Genomic DNA, 25129 nt, shown 5'->3' on the forward strand with positions numbered 1-25129 from the left:
ATGCGCAGGATTTCGGGGGTATGTGTAATGACCAAAAATGAGTGTAACTGAGCCCCGTAACAGAAAATAATTTTTTTAAAACGATTTGAAAAATTATTTTTTCGCCGAAAAATTTCACACCTTCTCGAATTTTTTTCTAGAAAGTGGGTAGGATTTCGGAGATACGTCTATTCACCAAAAATGATTGTAATTGACCCCCGCAACCGAAAATAATTTTTTCAGAACGATTTGAAATTTTTGAATTTTGTCGAAAATCTTCCCACCTTCTCGAATTTTTTTCTAGAAACTGGGTAGGATTTCGGGGGTACGTCTATTCACCAAAAATGATTGTAATTGACCCCCGCAACCGAAAATAATTTTTCCAGGACGATTTGAAATTTTTGAATTTAATTGTTAATAACTTTTTAACGAAGCCTCCATCAACAAATTGGTATTCTTAATTTTCGTTTTATTTTGGCCTCTAGAATCCCCCATTAAAATTTTTTCCATACGCTAACAGAGATTTCGATTTCGATTAATGCTGTTTTTCAAATTTTAAAGACTCGAGAAAATATTACTTTGTTCCTGCAGTTTTGGATTTCTTTTTGATCGATCTTCACGGGGATATTTTTATAATATTTTTTCCCGTTATTTGGGAAGAGGAGAGGGGGTAAATGCCTCGCTAGGCGCCAATGGAAATAGGTACAAAGGGAAATGGCGGGGACAGGATGAAAAAATTGGTAGAAAGGAATGGGAGGAGAATAAAACAGAATGGAGAAGGGGGAGGGGAAAGGTAGACTGGCCAGCAATGGGTTACGGTGATCCGGACCGACGACAAATACGGTCATAATTACGCGTGTAAGGAAGTGTAACAGCGAACCTGCCCCTTTTCTCTCGGCGAGGTTTGGCCATTTTCGGACGACGACGCTTGTACGGACATCGCGCGAGGATTTTTCTGTCGGCGCACCGGGTCTCTCCACCGCTTGACTTATCGCGTCGTCCGATCTCTAGCTGGGTTTCTGGCGCCAACGGTCGCGCGAATTTCAATTATTTACCCCGGTCGATGTTTAATGTAACGCGTTGTCGGATTTGACTCACCGAAGGACTTGGAATCTTGGTACTTTCCAGTGGCACGGCTCGTTTTCCATGTAGGATTCTTTTAAATTCAGTTGCGCGGCAACTGGATGCAACCGGTGTCTGGGGTGACCATCTTGGTATCGCGGTAGAACCTCGATAGTTGCACAAAAAACGGGACTGAACATTCCTGCGGGCATAGAGATTCGTGCAATTATCGAAGCGACCGTTTCGATAAAAAGGAAATTTATGTACACTCCCGTCCATAAGTCACCGGGCATTTAAACTTTTTCTCGATACTAATTAATAAGGTAGAAAGTTGGGCCCGTCGACCGAGCCATTTTTGTTACTCGTTACTGAAATCATACCCTTACATAAGGAATCAGTAAAACGATGATGTCGGACAAAATAGTTCGAACCAGTTTAATTAAAAAATAACAGTTCTCAAAAATTAATTTTTTTATTCGAAAAAAATGCGGTCTGATGCTAAACCTATAATTCGATATGATCGAACCATCGTCCATCGGAGATGCTTGTATCCTTGACACGAACGTTCGAGACGAGAACTCTCGAAGTGTAGTTCAGGCATAACTGTTTCGAACGTCGAAGAAATGGCAGTGGGTGCGCGACAGGATCGACCGTTTGCTCGATTTGGCTCTTGTTTTACTATATATGGACAGTGTACGCGCGCGCCAGCGTGCAAGAGTCTGCTGCATCAGGGGCCAACGATGACGACGTCGACGACGACCGCGAACCACGATGACGCCGACGATGGCGACGTCCGTTCTGCGCCGAGCAAGATCACCAGACGCTACGCGATGCTTGGCGTAGTTGGTGAATGGCCCCTTGATCCAGATTTTTGTAGGGTGATTTTTGCACACTCAGGGCCACCTATATATAGCGCTCGGCACTCGGCATGGTATGTATAGCCAGTTGCCGCCTCGACGACAGCCGTACGATCGGCTTCGTCTCCGACTTTGCCTTCGTTTTCCCTTCCTGCTACCGTTCGTCTCCCTTTTTACGCCACTTTCTCGTTCCCCGATCTTCGCTCCCTTCTCGTTGCATCGGTTTGCCTTCGGTTTTCGCTTTCTTCTTCGACTTCTGTCCTACCTCCCTACACTCCGTGGCCATCGACTTGGCTCTTAGGGGGGTACACCCATTCAGTAACCCCATAATATCTAATCTTCTTCAAATTTTATTATGTCAGCATCGAAAAATTATTTATTCGTTATTTTTGTTCAAAGAAATTTCTAGTCGAACGAGGACCAAGAAAAATCCGTCGAGTAAAAAAGCAAGGAAATTAATTTCCGGAAAGGGGGTGGGGCCATCTTATTTTCGGCGGAAACGTGCCCAAATCGACTATTGTAATTTAAACAAATCATCGTCGAGCCAATTCGCAGATCCCTGTCCTCTCGGACAACGCGCAGTCATCCTCCACTCGAGTCGTATTTCTAGTCAAGAGACGTTTCTTCTGCCGTCCGTGGAGCGACAGTTAACATATTTCTTCGCGCGCTGCTTGTAAAATCGCGCCATTTGTCATAACTCTTGATGCGCATTAACATTCCCGTTCTTCGCGAAGGGTGATGAAGGGGAGGCGCGAGGGAGGGGGGGAAAGGCTTCGAGGACCTGTTACCATCGACTAGCAATATATCTTTTCTTGTTCGTTTCTTGCTTCGACGATGATTAAGGGTGCATCAACGACTCGACGACTTGCTTGCAGGCGTTTGCACCCGGTTCTTTTGACTACGTGGCCGCGACACCTCTTCGCCGATCGATCTTCATCTTCTCGCGACGAAATTACGAGATTCGGCTACGTTTCTCGGGACCTGACACCCGCGGTGATCGAATTTCAACGCGATGCTGTTGCACGACTAAAAATGTATATGTTACGTCGAAGTAAAAATTTTGTTAATTTAGAATAAATGAAAATATTATTTTGCTGAAAAGATTCAAACTGCTTGAAATCTCGTGACTAATTATACGAGGATCCGTGAGGCGTCTCCCGTTGACGAAACCGTGGACCAAAGCCTCGTCAACGCAGGTCGCATTTCCATATCTCCTAAAATGCATCTGGAGGAACAAGAGGCGTGTTGCAGGTTGACAGACGCGCGATGTTTTACTGCCGCGCGTGTAACAATGCCGCTTTGTTCAACGGCGCTGTGGCGCCGATTCCGAGTCGGTGTTTTCTACCGGCCCGGAATAAATTTTATCCGCTGGACGACGATACAGTTAAAACGACCGGCTACGACAATGCCCCGCTCGTGAAGGACCGTGCGACGCGTGAAATTTGTAATAACGCGCGTTAAAAAAAAAAAAAGAACGATTGAAAAGAACAGCGAATTAACTCCGCCTTGACCGTGCATTGGAAATAAAGGACCATTGTGAGGTACGGATACCACACAAAGGGGGCATAATATTCGTCGATATTTATACGAAGATCGACTTTTATCTCGCAACGTGCGATCTCCACGAACGATTTCGTCCGTATTACCGGGGGGATGCATAGAAAACCTTCGCAGCCTGGCAATCGGAAGTCGGAGACGCGCTCAGCGCCATCTGGCCCATCCGCGGCGGATACGGATAGAATAATTTGCGGTGAGTTCGAGATCGTGAGATACAAACGACTAGCGACGGGACCTCGAACGCTTCGAATCCTTACGAATCTGTACAAACGATGGAAAATTCGAAAATAATTTTCAATAAATAATACGCGATTGAATTTTGCATAAACATGGTAAAACAAGCGTCGAAATCAACGAGAGTACAAAGTTTTAGTCGAATCGCTCAAAGGTTGCCACTTCCACGCACCTACGCTGTTCTAACCTAAAAACGTACGTTTTAATTTCGTTCGCGTCGAATCGTTAGCGTTTCATAATATCCACCGACGGCCAGTGAAAATTACCGGAATTGCGCGCGAGCGTGGGTGTCGGATGCTGTTTATACTCGGAATGTTTCCGAAACGCGATGTACCTGTGTTTGATCGACGTCTACGTGGGCAACATCGTCGCAATTTGTACGTAGCAGGGGGCACGCGCCTCGAAGGGAGCGCAGAAGTCGCGAGGGCGTACGATCGCCCACACAGTTATACTCTCCTAGACGAGAGACCTCTTTTAGGCCACTTTCACATCGACCGAACTTCTCTTCCAATCTTCGGTTGTTCTTCTCAAGCATGCAATTTATTTATCAAGCTTTCATCACCAATCGAGACTTCGACGACGAATCATAACCTCAAAATCCATTATCGAACAATCTTCAAATTCGTATCGTATTCTCGTCTAGGGGAAATTCTCTCCGTCCAGTGACTCATAACGAACTCTGGCGGCCGCCACGCACGACAGCCGTGGTCGCGATAAATGAAAAAAAGATAAATCGTCCGAGGAAAAAAGACGAGAGCTCGCGTAGCCGGCGGACAGTAGTTTCTTGTGGGCGAAGTCGCGAGCTCGGACGAAAATAAAACGCGACGTCGCGCGTCCTCGCGACTACCGGTGGAATCGCGTCGCGGCGACAGAAAAACGAAAAAACAGAGGAAAGAAAAACGCGTACGAGAGCGTCCAACGGGGGGGGGGAGAAAAAAAGACGTAAATAAAAGACATAGGGAGGAAAAAGGACAAGGCAGAGACGCGGAGTGGCGGACGAACCAGGTGCGTCCGGAGCGTCGACATCGTCCTTACGCAATGGCACTCTTCTGGCCGTGAAGCGGCGTCCCGACGAAGATGGGGCCGCTATCTTCATCTTCCGGTCCGATCCTCGGGCCACTTTCTCATAGGTTGCTCGGTCGTCGCGTCTGCAAGTGGGTAGACACGTAGGCGACACTCCTCGGCGACTTCTTCGACGTCGTCTCACGGCGTGTCTCGGCTATGTATAAACCGGGACGTCGCGCGGCTCGTACCTGCTCCCTCGGTTACAGGTTTCACGTAGGTGGTACACCTACGTGTACCTGAACCGAATATGTATTTCCCGTAGCCCCGATCGGCATTAATATGCAGAAGATTTCAAGCCGAGTACCCCGGCCGCCTTCGAGGCTGCACGCGATAGCGCATACGAGAGGTTCCTCCTTCCAACCGATGCTCCGCAAGAATGGATCGAACGTGTATTATTTTTTCGCATACTTACAGGCTGCCGTGCGCGATCCCCGGCCTTAAATCAATTCCCGTCGCGTTTAGAGACTAACGGTTTTCCCAGCCGGTTTTATTGCATTCGATCAAAACGGCCAGCATATGCATTTCCAACGTATTATAATTAACCTTAAACTCGTCCAGATGGCACTGATTCTCGCGGGTCAAACTTTCCATCCTTGAATCGGAACAACCCGTGCGTGTTCATCTTGTTACAATATCGTTATTGGTAGCGGCCACGAAGTGCATTAGAAATCAGTTTTTAAATTAGCTGCAACTTTCCTTCCTCGGATCGGAACGAGAAAAAACGTATTTTCAATCGTATTATAATATCGCCGTTCGAGGTAGCAACAAGAAGCGTTAGAAATCGGCCTTAAGATGAAATAACCACAACAGGGACTCGGGGCATCGCGATGTCACGTGACGGGGAGACCGTGTACGATGCTAAAGGTGATGTGAAACTCGAGACGGAGACGAGCAAGAGCGTGAGCGATCGGGGCGAGACGGAGAACGAGCCCGACGAAGAGATACTGCGAACACGAGAACGGTTAAAGAAAGAGGGTTGGCCGTGGACGAGAGGGAGAGAAGATGTCATACAGTCGACAAAAACAGAAGGGGGCAGGAAGGAAGCGCGAGATTCATGGAAAAGAAGCGTGACGGGGGGAAGGTGAAAATAAACGAGAAAAGAAAGTGGCGTGTGTTTGTCGTTCACTCACCCTGCTATCGCGCGCTACTTCTTCTCGCCTCTTTTTCGCTCGTCGTGGAGAATATTATTTATATTAGCTGCGCGACGACATCCTCGCGCGGAGTTCTGCAAATTTTATTCGCGAATAACGAATAATTTTAGATTCATTCCGTATGGCCTTTTGACCGTGGCTATTCATGAGTGGATGTCGGTTTAAAAAATAAGTGGTTTAGTAGTTTTCTGTGTGTACCTAACCTCTAACAGACCAGAATGTGGATCGAGTTAATTTTTAAAATTTTGCTACGAAAAATCAATGTTCGTCGGACGCTATTGGATGTCTCCGCGGTCGTTGCGTTCACGCGAGTGCAGCGTCGCGAATTTATGTAACCTGCTCGCGGACGAAATTAATAACTCGGTCGACGTTGCACCTCGGTGGGACCACGAGCCGCGGTTTATCGTCCCCGAAATTTGTGCTTCACGCCATCGTAATCCGAAGTTCGCGCGAGGACGCAAGGGAAAAAAATAAAAGAAACGAAGAAGAAGAAGGAAACGAAGAGAAATTATCGCGGACCCCTTGCCAAGATCTCTTCTGCATCTTTCTGCAAACGTCTAGCTGCGTATATTTGTCCACTTTATTGAATTAGCGGTAAAAATATAAACCGATGCGAATTTCCTGTCGAGAATCCAGGCCGTGTCCTTTTTTACTTGGCGTATGAAAATTTTTGATAAAAAAAAATTAGAGAAATTATCATGGACGCGTTGCCAAGATTTCTTCTGCAACTTTTCAAAGTCCAACGAACTGCAGGATGCCCTATAAATGCGTGGCGGAATGTTTAATGTTATATTCTATTGGATCGTTGCAAAATAAAAATGAACGATGCATTTCGTGTTTAAAATAGTTTGCAGCGACGGTGATTGGGTCTTTTATTTTTTGTTCGTTTTGTATCAAGAATCTCTTTCCTCGTTGCACTAATAGATAAATAAATAAAGGTTAATGGCGTCTGCGTGAACACTTTGCAGAAGTATAGCGCGCAATGGCGGCAGGGCACGTCCAATCCCGCATCGGACGGACGAGTCAACGGTCGACGGCTCGGATATTTTAGGATTAACAGTGGTCTATCCTGTTGTATTTTTCCTAAACGGACTCCGACGAGGATTCATCGCGGTTCATTGAACTCCCGACTTAGAAACCAACGCTCAACATTATCCTAGACCGGCTGCATACATATCTGAGAATAGTGGCGGAAATTGTGTTCACGGAATTCACGATGAAATTCGAGGAAATCCAAACGACGCGTGAATTCCGTTGCAACCATTTGTTCGATCGCATTTTCATGAACGCATCAGACGAAAGAATAGAAATTGATAATTGCATCGATATCGTTATAGGGCGTTCAGAGGGCGTCACGTGACGCGACGAAATTCCTTCGACTCATCATCGTGTTTGGTCTATGTCAATATTTACGAAAGGATAGCGGACGGTGCGTGCGACGAAACCAAATTATACGGGCGCGGATCAAACGCGTCGAGAATGGCGTGTCGCTGGCCAATCGTCTTCTCGTTTTTGCGGCCCTCGAAACACGACTCGAGTGCGCGACGTCGAGACGTCTGTTTTCGTTTCTCGTCGCCTGAACGGTGGGTGTTATTACGTTTGTAGACGGACTAGCAAACCGTTCGAACGCGTTCGTTTTTTGCGACAGTTCTTCGCAACCAGAGTTGTTCGTGTCCTTCGAAACGTTCAAGTAAGAATGAAACTTAATAATATACTTTAAATACGTTTCCAAGTAATTCTCTTACGGCGATTCGAGTGTGCCCAGTTTCTTTATTTCCTATAATCTTTCTACGAACAGAAGGAAGGAACGCGCTCGAGAACTTCCACCGTTTATGCAAATCGCGGTCAATTCACGAGCCCACCTTGTCCCCGATGCTCTTCCATTGTGTTTAATTTATGCTAATCCATTTATGCAAACGTCTGGTAATCTGCGTGAACGCTCTCGACGTCGCTTTACCGGTATCCTTAATCGCGTTACGTGTAATAAGCGACGAACGGTACAAAACCGTTAACGGGAAAAACAATTGCACGACCCTTGTTCGAGGAAACAAATCGATTATAAATATGGATACGGCTAATTTATGAAAATGAATTTATCTCGACGCTTCAATTTTTATTAAGACTACGGATAAACTACTTTTCGATCGAGGTTAAGGCGACCGTACGTATATCGTCCCTAGTGACCGACATAGCGTTTAACGCGTTAAACAAAATTATGCTCGTCCCTGTTTCACACCCACGCGGAACATTTATTTTTCCGTTGAATCGTACAATTTTTAAAAATTGCAAAATCAGCGTACGATCGATTTTGGCTACGTGGCTAAAAACCACGGATATCGAGCGCTATTTAATCTGTATCTCGCGTGTCCCGTTCGACCAATTCTATTACGAACCCGCCCAGACACGAAAGACCACGGTTCGAGATAAAGCGCACAACATTTCACAGTTCATAAGTTACACCACCCGGAGTCAACGGTCTATGAAACGTTGGTATATGGGCCAAATTAGCACCGGCCACTCTGTACACCACGCCGAGTCGACTACGGCGTCCTATTCTCATCCTTCCAATAATAGATTAAACGTTTAGCGGGATTCGACGCCTATGCTGTATTGCTGTTACATACCGTTCGTCGTGTTTTGACCGGTTATATTATTATTTAGCGAATTAACAGATAGCAAATAACGATAAATACTAAACTTATTTATTTACTTGTTCTCATACGTGAAACGAAGCATATGTTCGCAACCAGAAATTTAGAGAGGTTTTGACATCTAGAAATTATTTCCTACTCTTTACGAACTTTTATCATAGACAGGAGTGGATAGGAATTATAGAATGTTGACATATTATAAATATATTGAAAATTAAACTATTCGTGTCGCAACATCGATGAAATTTAATATAAATTGCATCGTAGGATTCGACCTTCTTTTCTTTTGAACAATACAGGATCATTTCAATCAGGAACTAATGTTCCTATTTATATGCTTGTCGTGGAAGCGTAGCGAAAGGGGGTCGGAGGGGGCGTTCCGTCCCGGGCGGCATCTTTTTAAAGGCGGCACTTCTGCTCTACTACAACAAAAAGAACGTTATCTCTGTTTTTGTTGGAAGCAACACTCTGGAGAGAAATGTTTTCTTCGACGTTTTCGACAGCTTCGCGAACTCGAGAAATAATAAAAAGGCTACGCACTTCCTTCCCAACCCAATATTTACCAACATGGCTGAAATCTATTGCCAACTTTCCAACGAAAGATTTATTATTACAATATTATTTGTAGTCCGTTAAAAAGTTGAAAATTAAAAAATTTTTTTTTTTATTTTTCATTTAGATCTCGAAGATACACGGCCCCGCTCGGGGGGCCCCGTATGGCCCACGTTGAGAACCCCTGCATTAGGAGAACGTCAGTTCGGCCCGACAAAGTGCGCATCGCGCGTGCGTGTCTGCGCGTCAACGGAATCCCTTGAGCTTTCCTCCGATTTCGATTCCTCACTGTCGGAACTAATTCAGTCGGTGGCTTTCTCCGTGATACGCGGGTAATTTATAAGCTCGTCGGCGGATCGTCTGTTAAACGGGGGAAGGAAATCGAGTAAGAAGTCGATGAAATTTGTCGGGTTTCTCGGCAAACACGATCACCACCCAGTGAAATCGATTTCTTGGTTGGTTAAATGTTAATAACTGTCGATGCCATATAACTGATCGAAATCTGTACGAAAGTCATTAGTAATAACGATCGTGGACGGAAAAATTATTGTCGAATCGTACACAACAAATAGAATCAAAGTTTAATGATTTATTCGCAACATCTGTATATATGAATTTTTTTTATTAATATTATTAATGGCTAGACCGAATATTCAACTTTATTAAGCCCTATTAACTTTCACGCGCTGAACTGATATTAGTAGACTGCGGATGTTTATGCATTTATGGGAAATTTTAATTTTCAAAAAGCTACAGAATTTAGTTAATATGCAAGAATATAAGAAATACTTAAAATAAGGTACGAATTATTATATCTAGGGGTTGAGACTACAAAGCTCCAATTTCATTAATTTTATTAATAAAAATATGAATTTGCATGAAGATCCGCAGTCTAGATATTAGGATTACACGATAAGACAAAGACACATTTTTTTTCGTTTTATTTTAGCTCCTAAAAAATGACCCACCCTGTGTATGCGTAGATGTTTTATTTTCCTCAGAGAATATTAATTTTATTTGGCCCACTGAAGAAAGAAAGAAAGGTTGCGCGCCACTGTGTTCTATTCGCGGTGGCGACGTTCTCCTTAATCCAGGATCGATCTTTCTTTTACCGCGCGATCCATCAAATTTCACACCGATCGCGCGTGTGTATGCGTGTCTGACTCAGCGGCCAGAGAAAAACGAACGATTGGAAAAGAGTCGATACCGTCAATAACGCGAAACGAGGGAAAAAAATGATTAAGGGGGGCCGATACGACAACGTGCCGTACCATTCGACTCGCATATTTGCGATGCGATGGCGTGTCGAGGCCCTCCTCTCTCGTGCTCCTGGTTGCTTAGGACCGACTCCGCGCTTAGAACGACTTAGCACACGCGGTGCAACGACCTCGCGCAATGAGCCTTGCCGTGTGTGTGTGTGTGTTTTCCTCTTCTATTTATCTCTTTCTCTTTTTCTCTCCCTTTCTGTCTCTCTTTCTCTCTCTCTCTTTCTTTCGAATGCATAGCCAAAGCAAACGGACGAGTGGACGCGTGCGAACCTAAAGGGACCCATGGAACACCGATCTTTCGTTCTTTGTGCTCCTCGTTACACCGTCCGCGTGTCGCAACTTCTGCCTCTGTTCGAAAGCAATTCATGAAAGCGGCTAGAAATATAGCCGTAATGCCCCTCGGATTGTTACAAAGTTTGTCCCTCTCAAAGAGACCTCCCCATGTATAACTCTTGAGTCTTTAACGAACTTGGACAGTGTACTGCTCGAAATACGGAAGCCAATGATACACGGTGAGTCATCGAGTTACCCGCGTTCGTAAATACGCGGTATTGTATCGCCGCTTATGTTCTCTTATGTGTATGTATTCACGGATAAATATAAAGTTACGAAGAAAGTTTTTACAGTAATGTGAGGCCTTTTTCAAAACGTACGCGTAAAAAGGGATCGAAAAGTTCTTTACCACTTTGCAAACCGAGGCTTCGTTACCGAGATACAGACAGTTGAAGTTCGGTGTCGCTCGCGACTCGCGCCATCTATACTCCAGTCAGCTGATCGCGCGCTTAAAAACTTTGACTGCCTGTATCTCGACAACGAAACCTCGGATTGCAAAATGGTAGAGGACCGTTTCGATTTATTTTAGATCGAGGAATTGATTCTGATAAAAGTTTAAATTATTAGTTTACTTTTGGATCAAAGTTTCAAAGAGTTAAATTTATTATGGATACCCACGCTTTGTCCTGTATCGTTCACGCACTGTATTAACAATCATCGCGTTAAACTATGCATCTTTTCACCGGAAAATGGCCACGGACACAGAGCGCGTAAATTGCATATAAAATTAGTGAAAACGAATTTTCTCACGCGCCAGTGTGTACGTGGGACGATGATTTTAATTCCGTAGTTTCGTTTCTGGAGAAATTCCCGACTACGAGGCGACACACGAGCCTCATTACGTGTACAAAAAAGTAATTGTTCGGGATTCGAACGGAATTTCTAAAATTTCTAGGTTTCTCGTACGTGTGGCTCCTTCAGATTCGTGAAATCGTAAAGGGAATGTGTATCGTGTGCAATAACTGTCACAATATTTCGAACGCTTGTAACATTTTAACAAGGAAACGGTAACGCAACCGGTATTTCGACGGCGAGGAAAGAACGAAAGTCGTTTCTTCGAACCGAAGATAAAATACAAAATACGCGGGGAAAAGGAATAAAAAAACTGCGTGTCTCTCGGCCGCGTTATTTTCGGCGCGGCGGCACGACGCTTTATTTTTACGCGGAAAAGGAAAGGACGTCGCGTGACGCAATCATACACGGCCTAGTCGCCCGTTTCCTCTTTTCTTCTTCTACGTTGTTTGTTTGTTTGCTTCTCGTCGTTTTTCCCTTCTTAGCGGAAGAAGGTGAGACGACGTCACTTTTAAAACGAGGCAACGGCCTTGCGAGAACGGAGAGCACGCTCTTTTTTCCCTTCTTACCCGGTTCGCGGCTCCTCCCCCTCTTTTTTCCCCCTCCCTTTCAAGACCGCGGTCACTTTCTTCTTCTTTTGCCTCGTCTCATCGTCGTCTCGGCGATTTTTAAGCGGCGATGGTTCGCTTCTTCGCGCCGGGTGATTCAGAACCCAGCGATTAAACGCTCGCCGCCGGGAGAGAGTCTTTCCATTCATTCCGCGGTTTCACTTTTATCCCATTCGTGGATGGCCGAGGGATTACCGCCGCGCGAATACACGCACAGGTGTTTTGAGAACGAACGAGAACGAAAGCTGTCGCTTATTAGTGGTTCTGGTTCGTACGAGCGAGTTTCGACGCGTTATTTTTGCTACCTCCAGTCCCATCTACATTTATTTCCGTTACATCTTCTCTCATATTGTATTTACACCGGTGGACAGAATTATAACACGCTATTTTTTATTGTTAAGAATAACTGAAATCGATAAACAGACGCGTGACATCTATTGTCCAAATATATCTACCATGTATGTAATTTGCTTGTCGTCTAAAATAATAAAAACCTAATACAAAAGTTCAACATTTACATGTGTATTTATTTTTTATAATTTTGTCCACCAGCGTGATAGCGACCGGGATAGCAAAGAACGGCCGAATTTGTAGTGTTCATGTATCAATTGGTACGCCTGTTTGTTGCAGAATGCACGTTCGGCAAGCAGATACGGGAACTGGGCTCCACCTGGTTCGCGGATTTGGGCCCGCCCTTCGGAGTCATGTACTGCATCAAATGCGAATGCATTCCGGTACGTATTAAAGTGGGTGTGCCCTCGCACATACGCGCGTGTTGGTGTGCGCACGCGTTAGCGCCTACGTGTGTCGCCAGAGGACCGAGAGCGCTCGTGTGCGTGTGTTCCGACCTTTTAACCCCGGCTTGTGGCACGGCTCGCCACGGACCGCCGCCGCGTTTCTATGTAGCCGACCTAACCTGACGCGACTTTCACGGAATTCGAGACCCGACTATTCGCGTAGACCGACCACGCGAGACTGATTTTTTACCCGGCCGATTTTCTCCAATTATTTTACGACTGTCGAATAACATTTGAGAAACGATCCTTTTGTATAAAGTTACAACGATCTTCTTGCGTTCCTTGAAAGGGGATATTCGGATTGTTTTCTCGAGGACAGCTGCGTTGTCTCGGCGGCGAGGAGGGCCGTGCGCAAACTCTGAACTTGAAAGGACGCGTCGCGATTCACCCGTAAAACGATACTCGCGCGCGTTTGGATACCAGTGGCGGTAGAGGCAAGCTCAGAAGCGGACGCCAGTCTGTCTCGGACCAGGAATGGGATTAGAAAGCACGTCAAGCCTCCGTGGGTCACGTCACCCAGATCGAGATTTAGTCCGTGCTTCGCGTATTACGTCGATTCTACTGTGCACAGTGGGACAGAGTGACCGGACCACGATCGAAACTCGATTTCCACAAACTTTTTTAAATCGTATCCCTGGGCATCGGAAAAATCGTCCAAAAAAAAAAAAAATTTTGCACGAAGAATCAACCCTCTTTCGATTATACAACGATTACTAGATCAAACAGCGTTTCGATTGTAGTCTGTGTATTTTTTTTTTGTTTGCATTGTTGCGTAAGACAATTATTATTAATACTTGTCTGGTCGATTAGCGCTCGATGTACGAAACAGTTGCTAAATCGAATGTTTTTCTTATAAGTTTTTCTCGCATGCTCGTAATAATAGGTTCTGTATTAATGAGCTTGATTTTGAGCAGATAAACGTACGGCTGGAGCCGATTAGGTTCGTTCAGCGGCTCTCTTCCGGACTTTCTCGACGAAAGGCGTTGGTCTAATGTCGTATTATGGTTGGGTTAGCCAATAAAGTATAATATTAATCCCTTTCCTTATACATAATAATGAGTCAGACTCGTGGCACATATTACTGCGATACGATCTAATTGCATTCTAGTATTTCTTAACATTTGAAATTTTCGAGCACAATGGTTAGTATTTGCATTAAATGGTTCTTATAATCGTAGCAGTATAATTGTTAATAAACAATCACCTAACCCAACGATCACGTTCGAATGGACATTGTCCAGATTCGAAGACGTTTCCTAGATTCTAGGTTTCCAACAAAACACGTGTGGCCAATAAAGAAACGTTTAAACGTACGAGGTAAATTGGTTAAACAAGTTGTCAGCGATGCTAATCGTTGTGCTCGAATGGACGTTTCCTAGGTGGTAACCCAAGCCAGCCGCCGTGATGCAAAGAGTTAATCGCGAAACACCGTTCGTTCCCCTGGAAACGTTCCAAGCAAAATGTTTAATTAACGCGGCGACGAATCTAGATTTTTATCGCGCGAAACGCCTTTTGTCCGACGCGGGGAACAAAAGCGCCGTTAAACGAAGATCCTGTCGAGATTTCGTCCGCACCCACTCGCGACGTTCAAAAGGGACGCCGATGCCCACGACAGACGCGTTCGTTCCTTTCCTCCCACCGTTCCCCTCTCTTTCATTTTTTTTTCGTGCAAAGTATTTCACGCAACGTCCATTTACACTCCTAAATAAGAAGCTGGCACGTACAGGGTGCTAGATCTCGCAAAAATATTCGATTCGACGCAATAAATAATAATAAACAGTTGCTATTAATAGCGGATGAGAATTGTACGTTTTACGCGGCCGCATCTCCGAGCCGTGTTACCGAACTGGAATGTGGCGTTGTATCATTCGACGATGGGGTGTTAACAGCGAGGACGATAAAAAGTGGTTTATGGGAAGCAGAAGTTAAGTCTGGCCGAGCCACAGCGGGGTTGGTAACATCGGGTTAATAACACGACCCCGGGGAACGTTTAATTGCGGATGAAGAATGTGGAAATAAATTCGAGGTCAATCATAAAACGATTCGAAGCCCTCGCTGTTTTGCGGCTCAATTGATATATTCTCTATCGTAGTAACGGTCCGTGTCCGCGCGTGCATTTATCGTCCGGGCAGAACGGTCTGGACTTGCCCTAATGGAGTTTAATTTAGCCAATCTTCATAAACTCCGTCCTTGAGTGGCTACCGTTCTTACGTGTTTGCCTATAATATCCCGTCGGGCTCCCGTTCGATTCCATTCGTATAAATAACATTCTAATCTCGCCCGTAATTGTAACGTTTATAGGTTATCCGTACCGAATTACAGGTTTCGAATAAAAATCTAACCTAACCTAAACCTTAACGGGAGTTTTCGATCGATGCAAACGCCTTGGACGCTTCGTCGTCTCGGGATGAAGAAAAATCGATTTCCATTGCGTTCGAAAATAAGGGGTCCATAATGTCAGAGCTAGCGGCTTATGGACGAACGTGCGTTCGATTCCTTTCGTATAAATAACATTCTAATCTCGCCCGTAATTGTAACGTTTATAGGTTATCCGTACCGAATTACAGGTTTCGAATAAAAATCTAACCTAACCTAAACCTTAACGGGAGTTTTCGATCGATGCAAACGCCTTGGACGCTTCGTCGTCTCGAGATGAAGAAAAATCGATTTCCACTGCGTTCGAAAATAAGGGGTCCATAATGTCAGAGCGAGAAACTCTGGCACGGGACAGCTTGGACTAGCGGCTTATGGACGGACGCGCGAATTCTATTTTTAGTCTTCGGAGGAATGACAGTCCCTCTTCAGTGTATACGAGGGGCTATTGATAGGTCGCGGGGCTTGCGTTGTGAGAAGCGGGCAGACACGTCGCGTGAATCACACGAGACGTCGTTTTCTTTACCTAAAGTCATACCGGGCTGATGTCTACCGTTACGCGCTTTGCTCCTGTACAGTTACGTTCTAGAACGATTTCGCATTCCATTCGCGAAATTTAACCTCAAAGAAATACTGTGACGCGCGCCGCGCGCTGGTGTCGCCACCGAGCAAAAACACGGAACGATCAATTTAAACGATTTATGCTTCTTTGGAAATTAACGTCGACTTTCCACGGACACGCGAAGGTTCCATTTATATTTAATCCGAAGCATTTTTTACATTTCGGTTTCTACTTATACTCTGACGCTGTATTTCTTTTTATTATATCAGGTTGTTACATATGAAACTTTAAGAGGTTATTTTTCTCCAATATGTTTTAAAAGTCTCCTAATTACATTTTAATGGAAGTTTTCCAACATTCAAACGTATTCGAATTATATTTTAACCTAACCTAACCTAATCTAGGTACAGTTTGTAGTTTCAGATGTAATTTTGTCGTAAACACGAGCGGAGCAGCGAATAAATCGAACGGCTCTTCGTTGGCATAATATATTCTCGTGCAGCGGCACGGATCAAAAGTCGGTTTCTTTTCTCTTTTTTTTTTTATTGGGAATGCCTGTAAGGCGGCCCACACGCGAGACCCCACGCACGAATCGACGCTGACTTCCGGCCCGGCCAGGCGAACGTTCTCCGCTTCTATCATTACTTCTACAATAGTGTCAAAATAATGAATGGCTACCCCGGGCAGAAAATCGTGGGTGGATGAATCATGCCAGCCTCGGTTCGTGAATAGCGGGACGCTTCTTAATCGAGGCGATCGTACGGCTCCGACGGTTCGCCTCGCGAAAATCCTCCCATCTCGTCGCGCGCTCGAGAAGCGAAAGGAATTTTTTATTTCTCGTCTCGTTTAACGACTCCGTTCGCCGTATGAAAACAAAACAGCAAAATCTGCATAAAAGAAATCCACCGAACGCGTTCACCGAACGAGAATCTTTCGAATCCGACGTGGCTCGATCCTAACCTATAATCGAATTCGAACGAAAAGATTTTACGATGCTTTATCGAAATCTGATGTGAAATATCGAGTGTTACGTTGGAAAAAAATAGAATGTGACCTTCGTGTTTTGATAAAAAAGCAAGGTAAGAAAAAATAGGGTCAAAATTTGTTGGTCCCCCGGAACGAAGTCTGACGAAAGAAAAATAAAGAAACGTTCTCGTCTCGTTCTTTACGATCCGCGTTATCGTTATCGGAAACGGTCGAGGCCGTGCGTCGTCCGACACCTAAATCTATCCGCGAGCGATAAAAATTGCATCTAATCGCGCAACGCGGTCCAGTTTAACCGTCAGTCGGTGCCTCTTGAAACACGAAATTTACTTCTGGCGCCCCGGTTCTCGTGTAATTCGAGGTTTAACGTCCCCGACTGGCCGGCAGTCGTCGGTTTGTTTTTCGTTTCCTTTCTTTTCTTCTTTTTTTTTCTTTTTTCTCCTCTACTGTTCGGCACTCGAATCAACATCGAGCGTATATCGTTTCACGGTTTCAGGAATGCCGTGCACCGTCTATAAAACCCTGAACTTAATTTCTGCTCCGCGGCCGTTGTAACTGGAACCCTTCTGATCGGCGTCTACGATCCCTTACCCCGTCCTTCAGTCGGCGAACAGTCGTGAAAGAACTCCTCGCGAGATTGGCTTTTCACACCAAGAGATAGCCTAGGCGCAGCAAATGTGCTGTAAAGTTGCATATTTATCGACCGGTCGACGCGTGTCCGTCGGGACAGCAGAAAATCCTACGCCACATTCAGTTTAAAGCTCCTACATTGAACGATCCTTGGTCCCCTGTTCCCTTCTTGTATCGGTTTTCTATATCTTTTTTTTGTCTCGTTCGTTTCTCAGAGTTAATAGCAATTCCGGCTTAATTGACGTATCTGGTATTTATTTATAAACTGGACGACCTTGGAATGTGTTTTAAAGGTCAACTCACGGAAATCGATTTCAACAAAAATATTTTAAAACTTTGTTTGTTATGAAAATAATATTCTGAGAAATCTTCGGAATCGTGAAGAAATTTTCTAGGTGCCCAAGTGCTTCGTTGTTGTTATAAAAGTGCAGAGGAAAGAAAGTCTCGTAGAGCAATATTTACGGTCCCCGTGTTGAATGGTACCATCGAGCGTGAATGTGTCGTAAAGAACGAAACGGGAGACCGTAAGTAAGACGTTCTGAAAGCGAAATACCACGAACCAGAAACAACGACAGATCTATAGTGGAAAGTGGCGATCGGCATAGTCACGGAATATGAATTTATAATGGCGTACGTGTATTGTAGCAGACATTAGTAACGCCACCATTGACCGTGGTTTAGAATAGTTATACGGTAGGTCGGGGCGATTCTTTTCCACGACAGACTGTTAGAAAGTTGGCGAGCGACAAAGACGTTAAATAATAATTTATATTACGAAGAGTATTGTAAATCGTGCCGCGGATAATGGCACCATTGACCGTGATAAACGAGTCCTTTGTGATCAATAACACCTACCAATTACTTGCCGATAGATTTATCGCGTGCCGCGTATGTAAACGTTACAACTATCGTCAGCGATGCGTAAAGGAGTAATAAACATGTGAGCGCGTTTACAGGCTCGAAAACATTGCAGTCGCACTTTCAAACGTCACTGGGAAACGTGTCCACCGCGAACAAATCGATAGAAAAAGCCAGAGGAATTCGCGTAATGTCCAAAGTGCAGTTTTCTAATTATTATTAAGCGAAATTATAATTTCAATTTAAGTAAAAAGTTCTTTCGTAAAACTGCACGGCTTCAAACCAAGTTCAAATTTCGCGCGGGTTCCTACACCCTTGAGTAACCGTTCCCGCCATATGGTGGCGCATCGATCGTCGATGGGTTCCTCAACATGAATTTTCGATGCGTCGAACGTTGTAAACCTTTTCTCTTTATAATTATTACGTTTCTCAGTTGTCTCATTCGCGACGTTTTGTTTTTCAGGTGCAGAAGAAACGACGAATCGTGGCGAGGGTCCATTGTCGTAACATCAAGAACGAATGTCCGAAGTTGACGTGCGACGAGCCGGTTCTGCTTTCCGGCCGTTGTTGCAAGTCTTGTCCAGGAGATTTTAGTAAGTAATTCGGGCAGTCTGTGTAAAATCGGTCAAGTGATGTTTCCATGCGTGTTAACTTGGCTTTGCGTTGTCCCGTCGTAGAAAAAACTTGAGAACGCGGCACGCGTCGGCTAATATATCGATAAATATTGTTAGACGCGGCTTACACCTGTAAGAAACACGCATAATGCCGTAGAGAAAATAGGACACGCGTCGGTAGAAATACGACAATGTGTCCGAGATAAGCAACTTGACGTCATAGGATCTCGAGCTACGTGACAATCGTCGATACCCTTTCCATTCATATGTCTTTTGTAAATCGCGTAAATCGATAAATCAACATAAAATAAATAAGCCAGATACGTTTGCCCCGTGAAACTAAGAGACTTTTGTATCCAACATTTTCGTCAAGTTGTTTTCGAAATATTTGGATTTAAAGTTTTCAAACGATCGTTAAAGACAGCTCGAAGCATACACGTAAATTGAAACAGCTTGTTTCGATAAAGACGAACGATTTGTCGTCTTTAATTTATAGTCGTTAAACCGTATTGAGGTTAGGTTTAGAGAACAGGAATTTGCCAACGGTCCAGGAGTAAGTCATCTGGCGAGCGAGCATTCAATTCCGCGAATTATTTACTGCCGATTCTTTCTCGTTTTACGAGTTTCCATAAACACGTCAAATAAAACGGATCGCCTGGCGTGTCGTGATCGACAGAGACTAGAACGAACGAGTACCGAAATACGACGATAGATCGAGAAATCCAGTTACTGGCGGCGTAGCTTAAAACGACCGAACGACCGTGGCTCGTAAACATCGCGAAAGGATATAGACGCAACGTATCGGGAGTGCAGGCATTAATGAGAGTCAAGTGGCTTGCATAAATCATTTATCAACGATCACCGCCTCTTTGTCCGTATCTTTCTCTTTATCGGCATCCACGGTGCCATCTTTCTCTTTCCCTCCGTTCGCTCGATGGTTCTTCCATCGTCTCCGTCGACTGATCGACCCGATAATCGTATTTGCAATGCCATGTAATCATGGTCGAGCGTTATCGTCGGTACCTTTATTTTTATTATCGCCTCGATGCTCGAGTGCCCTTATTAACGGATTAACGGATCGGTGCGTCCAGGTTTGCTTCTAGGTCCGCTGGATCGGAGATGAATCACATTCGAATAATTTTCTAATTGAAATATGTACGTACGTACGTGCAGCGAATCCGCGTAGTAAAACGTGACGGGAAAATACTTGTAAAAGTGGTCGGGATATAAGAAACGCTATTAGCCACGGTTCGAGTGTTTTAAAATGCTTCTTTCATCTGCCGGTGGTACCGAAAAGGACAGTCCCGATGGCGTATCGAGTTTCGTGTCTCAAAAATCCGTCGGGCACGTATTAATTACTTACAACGTTCCGCGAAACGGTCGTTCGGTGAAACGCTGGTGGGACACAAACGGTGTTCTCGTTTCTCGTTATAATACGTATTTTGCATCGTAGATAGCAGCTGTGTAGATAGCGAAATTGAAATAAGAGAATCCCTATATGGTCGGATCGAATTACGGTCCGCGCGGAGAGCGTATTGTGCACGTCGATCTATGAAATTCACTGATTCCGTGTCCGTGTTATCTCTGCGGCCGAAGAATATTATCTCACAGATGTGCCACTTTCACTGGGAACGGCGCGGGAGCCGAATTCTTCGTACGTTCGCTCGACATGTTTCTTTTTCACCCTAACCTGTGTTCCTTCTCTTTCGATCGACCGATATCTATATCGCCGTTAATCGCCATAGAATGCGGATGGAATAAACGAAATGGTCGGAATAGTTGCGCCCATTCCTGCGGGCTTTTAAGTGGAAATACAAGGAGAAGTGAAAAATGAAGGCCGAGGATTTAGCACTGTCTCGCGAACGGGGCTCTGGCCGAGCAATGGAGCGTACACGAGGTATTGTGCATGTAACCCAGGCATGGTCGGCGAGACCATTTAACAGTCAACGATAAATTTCCTATGGACCAAATTGTTTGGTCGCTTTAATAAAATACGCATTTCTCGGGTCACCGATCGGGATTATGCAATATTTTCGCGGACCCTCCATTTCCTCGCGGAGCAGAAAATTATTTAAATTATTTGGCGTTTATGCTACTTTATTGTATTACGTCTGATCCTTCGACTCGAGTCAGAACTATTAAAATAGCTTGTTAGTTGAATATTATCTTTCAAGTAAGAAAACGTTCGTGTAGTTGCGTTACTTGAGAAATGCAAAGAAAAATTTGATGAAGGGGGCATCTTGTCTAATAAAAATACCTCCTTTTTGTTAGATTCGATAGCAGCCAAGAATGTGAAAATACCGAAAGGAGATCAAGCACTGTAATTAACGAATAATGATTTTATGCGTACACATTGTTGCGATAAAATTATTATAAAAAACCTGAGCCGAACCAGAAAATGCAAGGTTGTTCGTGGTGAAATTGCACTGTGATTAGGTGAATATTACTATAATAGTCGGTGTAATAGCGTTTAGTTGGGCATGAGGCAACCAGTGCGGTCGCGCGCGCGCGCGCGCAAAAGAAATCCAAGTCGATGAAAAAACCTAATCCGACAAACACGTGCCAGGCGCCAGGAATCCTACATTTTATTTACGAATAAGGGAGCCGCTGCCACCTTTTATGAGTTTTTCTACAATGCGGTCGAGGACTGGCGACGTTACAAACTCGCATGACGAAACGGCGCAGCAATTAATGACCGGATTAAAAGAATACGTGCACGTACAGGATATTCCTTCTAGGTCGATCGTCTATTTTTCTTTTAGTGGACGCAGAAATTATCATAACACTTTGTCCACTTGGACGACTTGGTGATAAAACGAGACGCCGTAAAAAAAAGAACCTCAGTCTCGAAGTAGACGGGATTCTCGAACGACCTCGATAACCGTTTAAACTTTTTCCTGTTTCCATTCAGGAAGTTTTTGCCGAACGATTTGTAGGTATAAACGATTTTTTAAGATTTCAAGCGTAATTAAGTCGCTGTTATCGATAATGTATTGTCGTTTACGGAATATATGTACAAAGTTGGATGTCACGTACTACTACGTGGAGAATAATTGGCGTAAAACGTAGTAGTATCTGATTTCGTTAGAACATCCACATAGGGAAAATCCAGAGAATGTCAAATTCTAATTTATTGTACCGCTATCAAGATGATGCTGCCACGATATCATTCGACGTTTCATTATTGTGGACGAGAGGTAATCGATCAAATGTCTCGTTTCCCAACGCACTGGAAACCCGCGTAGATCCGTGTTTCGCGATAGAGCATACTGGGTGGCCTCTCTGAGAAGCATTAAATTCTAATTTCTTTTATCTGTTAACACGATGCAATATTTCTAAAATAAATAGATGTCATTTCTTTCCTAATGTGGATAGAGAAATAAATTATTTTTGTATTAAAATTTAAATTATTAGAACGAAATAATAATCGTCGCAAATTAATCGCAATATCTTGATTTTAATCGTTGTTTGTTGCTCGAATAAAATGTTGTTAATCTTGGTTTCGAGCTTGCTTGAAGAAGAATTAACGGGACGACGCTTCGCAGGGGACACCCTGTATGCAGCATGGGGAAAGATACTGTTCGCTTTTGCAACGCGGGGCAGCACAATTTATTGGTTACTTAGAATCAATTAGCGAATTCGCATTTATTACCCGCGGACAAGTCTCCGCTGTCATTGTCCGCGCGCTTTCTACTTCCATTCGGGGCGCGCGAGATTTCTTTATCGCGTCCCGTGGAGGCCTCTGGTGCGCCTGCGCCTGCGCCTCAGAGTGCGCACACTCACGGGGCCCTCTCGTTTTATTACGCACTTTTTCTCCTTCCTCCCTGCCTCCCTCCCTCCTCGTCGCCCTCTCCGTATATTAATTCTTGCAATCTCGTGAATGAGAACTGCCAGCTATCGAGCGAAGAAGAAATGTCATCGGATTTCATCTCGCGTTAATCATGCGCGGCGCTGTCTGTCAGCCCGTTTCTGCGGCATGACGGGAAGACACGAGCGCTCGGGCGATAAATCACACGGCACCGTTGGAAATAAAAATGAAAGAAAACAAAAAATTTAATTTCCGAACATAATAAGAGTATTCTCGGCTCAATTTTCTCGGTTATTAACCCCTTCGATGTCGGTGACGCGTACACACGAGGGGGGGGGGTCGTGCCACTTTTGCCTTACGACGCGCGTACGAGCATCCTGGAAAGGACATAGTTAACCCTTTTACAGATCATATTCCACCAAGGATGATTGTAGGTTATGTAGTAAGAAGTAAATTAAATTGATTGTTTAAAAATTCCGATGCAATATAAAATGCACCAGATGTTGAAGTGAGAAGTGTGACGGCAATCAGGATTCCAAGTCCTGCGCAAAAACTAGGGAGACACCTGCGAAATGTGGCTTATGCGATGTGAGTCGCCCGGCAAATTACGGAGGATGTTCAATTTATGAAGATCTGCAAAAACTGGGAAACAAATGAACCGACATAAATCGAGCGACGCGTTGTAGCGCGGTCTGATCCAACATGGGGGACACCCCCGCGCGCTGAAAATCGATACCAATAACTTTTACCCATTTAAAAATTGTATTTATGTGTTTGAAAATAAACGAAAAACACGGGCTGTATCGTCTCGGACGTCGGAGGGAGCAATTTCTCGAGGAATAAGGAAAGTGATATTTTTGCTACTTTTTGGGCGTTCGGGGACCATTGTGGCGGTGTAGCGAGATAAGTGGCGGGATAATGACCCGTGAGACAGGAATTACCCAGGGCGGGTTAGAAGAGGGTGAGAGGGTGGGCGGGCGTGGAGGTTGAGGGAAAAAAGGTCGATGATAAAGAAACGGTAGACACGGTCGAGTGAAAGAGGAGGGAAAGAGAGGGAGGCGCGATGATAGAGCGAAAGGAACGAAGAGGAACGGAAAGGTTGGCGGTCGAGAGGCTAAGGGGGAGGGGGAGGTGGTCGGGCGCCACGGTTTAGCGCCATGGCGCCGGCTATATTACCGCGTGGCGTCACTTCGATTAAGCCGTGCAATCTAAATGTAAATATTAGCATACGTAATGATCAGGCATAACGCTCGCGCGCGGGAATGAGAATAGACGAGAGAGGAGCCTCGGCCCGGAGGGAGGGTTTGGGAAGGTCGCGGGGGAACCGCGGGGGAGGGAGAGTTCGTTTGCGTGCCATTCCTCTTCCAACGAGGCCCAACCCGTCGTCGTTTCCCGTCTCTTCCGTCACCTCTTATCGTACCCGCCGCTTTATCATCTCGCGCGCTTTTATCGTTGCTAATTTCGCATCTGTTCTTTGTGCCCTCCTTTTCCACCTCCTCTTTCTCGACCCGACACGCGGAATGACCATCCTTAAGGATACGAAGCAGATCGATTAATCAGTAACGTTTCCTTTATTTTTTTCCTCGTTTTGCCTTATGACATCGACTTCCGTGTGTCTGGGACCGTGACGAGGCAAGGGCAGAGCAGCCCACGTGCCCCTGGGGGCAACCGGTGTTCACAGGTGCCCGCAACCCGGGTGTTTATCTATTCCTTCTAGTTCCACGAAGTCATTCTTCCCGATACGACCACCCCGGGGACAGGAACCGTCCTGGCGATTGAGTTATGCGTTTCGTTCGTAGCGAACCTAACCCCATAATTCCACGAGACGCCAAACGACATTATTCTTGATATACAATATCGCTTAAACGATCACCTCGATAGACGCATAAATTTGTGTAGAGATCGTCGATGGGTTGTGGCTCGTTGGAACAAACGAGAGGCATAAATATATTTTGTTGAACGCGTATGGAACAGAAGCAAACGTACGATATTAATTTTTGGCCCTCTGGCGTGGTTGTTCTGTACTTCGCCAAGGAGGTCGCCACAATAGCGTATCGCCGTTTAAAGAGTCGAGCCGCGACCTTTTTGCCGGCGCCGTCCGCTTGATTGCGATCATTCACGGTTACTCCCGGTGCCGACGGGTCTCTCGAGCTGTCGCTTCAATCGTCGCTAATTTCGCGCACCGTGGGAAAAGGACCTCGTCCGTAGACAGGGAATGTAAAATTACTAGATGTACAGGGTGTATCGTGACTCGTGGAACCAGCTTCAATAACGATTATCTCTTCGACACATTTTTTTTTTAAGGCTCGTCGCGTTGTCGCGTGTCCGCCATTTTCTATTGCCGCTGCTTTAAACGACCAGTCCCGACACCGACCGACCGTGGATCGGATTTTA

The 25129-nt window shown here is 45.0% G+C and overlaps 1 protein-coding gene across 2 annotated transcripts in view; it reads left to right on the top strand.

Moving 5' to 3' along the window:
- Nucleotides 1–25129, top strand: part of LOC122395032 (dorsal-ventral patterning protein Sog) — a 70414-nt gene that overhangs the window by 30940 nt on the left and 14345 nt on the right. For both annotated transcript variants that reach the window (XM_043392314.1, XM_043392315.1), the window contains exons 2-3: nt 12740–12843; nt 18777–18906. In XM_043392314.1, the coding sequence (XP_043248249.1) occupies nt 12740–12843; nt 18777–18906 (234 nt within the window). The remainder of the gene's footprint in view (nt 1–12739; nt 12844–18776; nt 18907–25129) is intronic.

This window comes from Colletes gigas, unplaced genomic scaffold (genome assembly GCF_013123115.1).
Source record: "Colletes gigas isolate AHSC1104 unplaced genomic scaffold, ASM1312311v1 Colletes_gigas_Sc00005, whole genome shotgun sequence".
Lineage (NCBI taxonomy): Eukaryota > Metazoa > Arthropoda > Insecta > Hymenoptera > Colletidae > Colletes > Colletes gigas.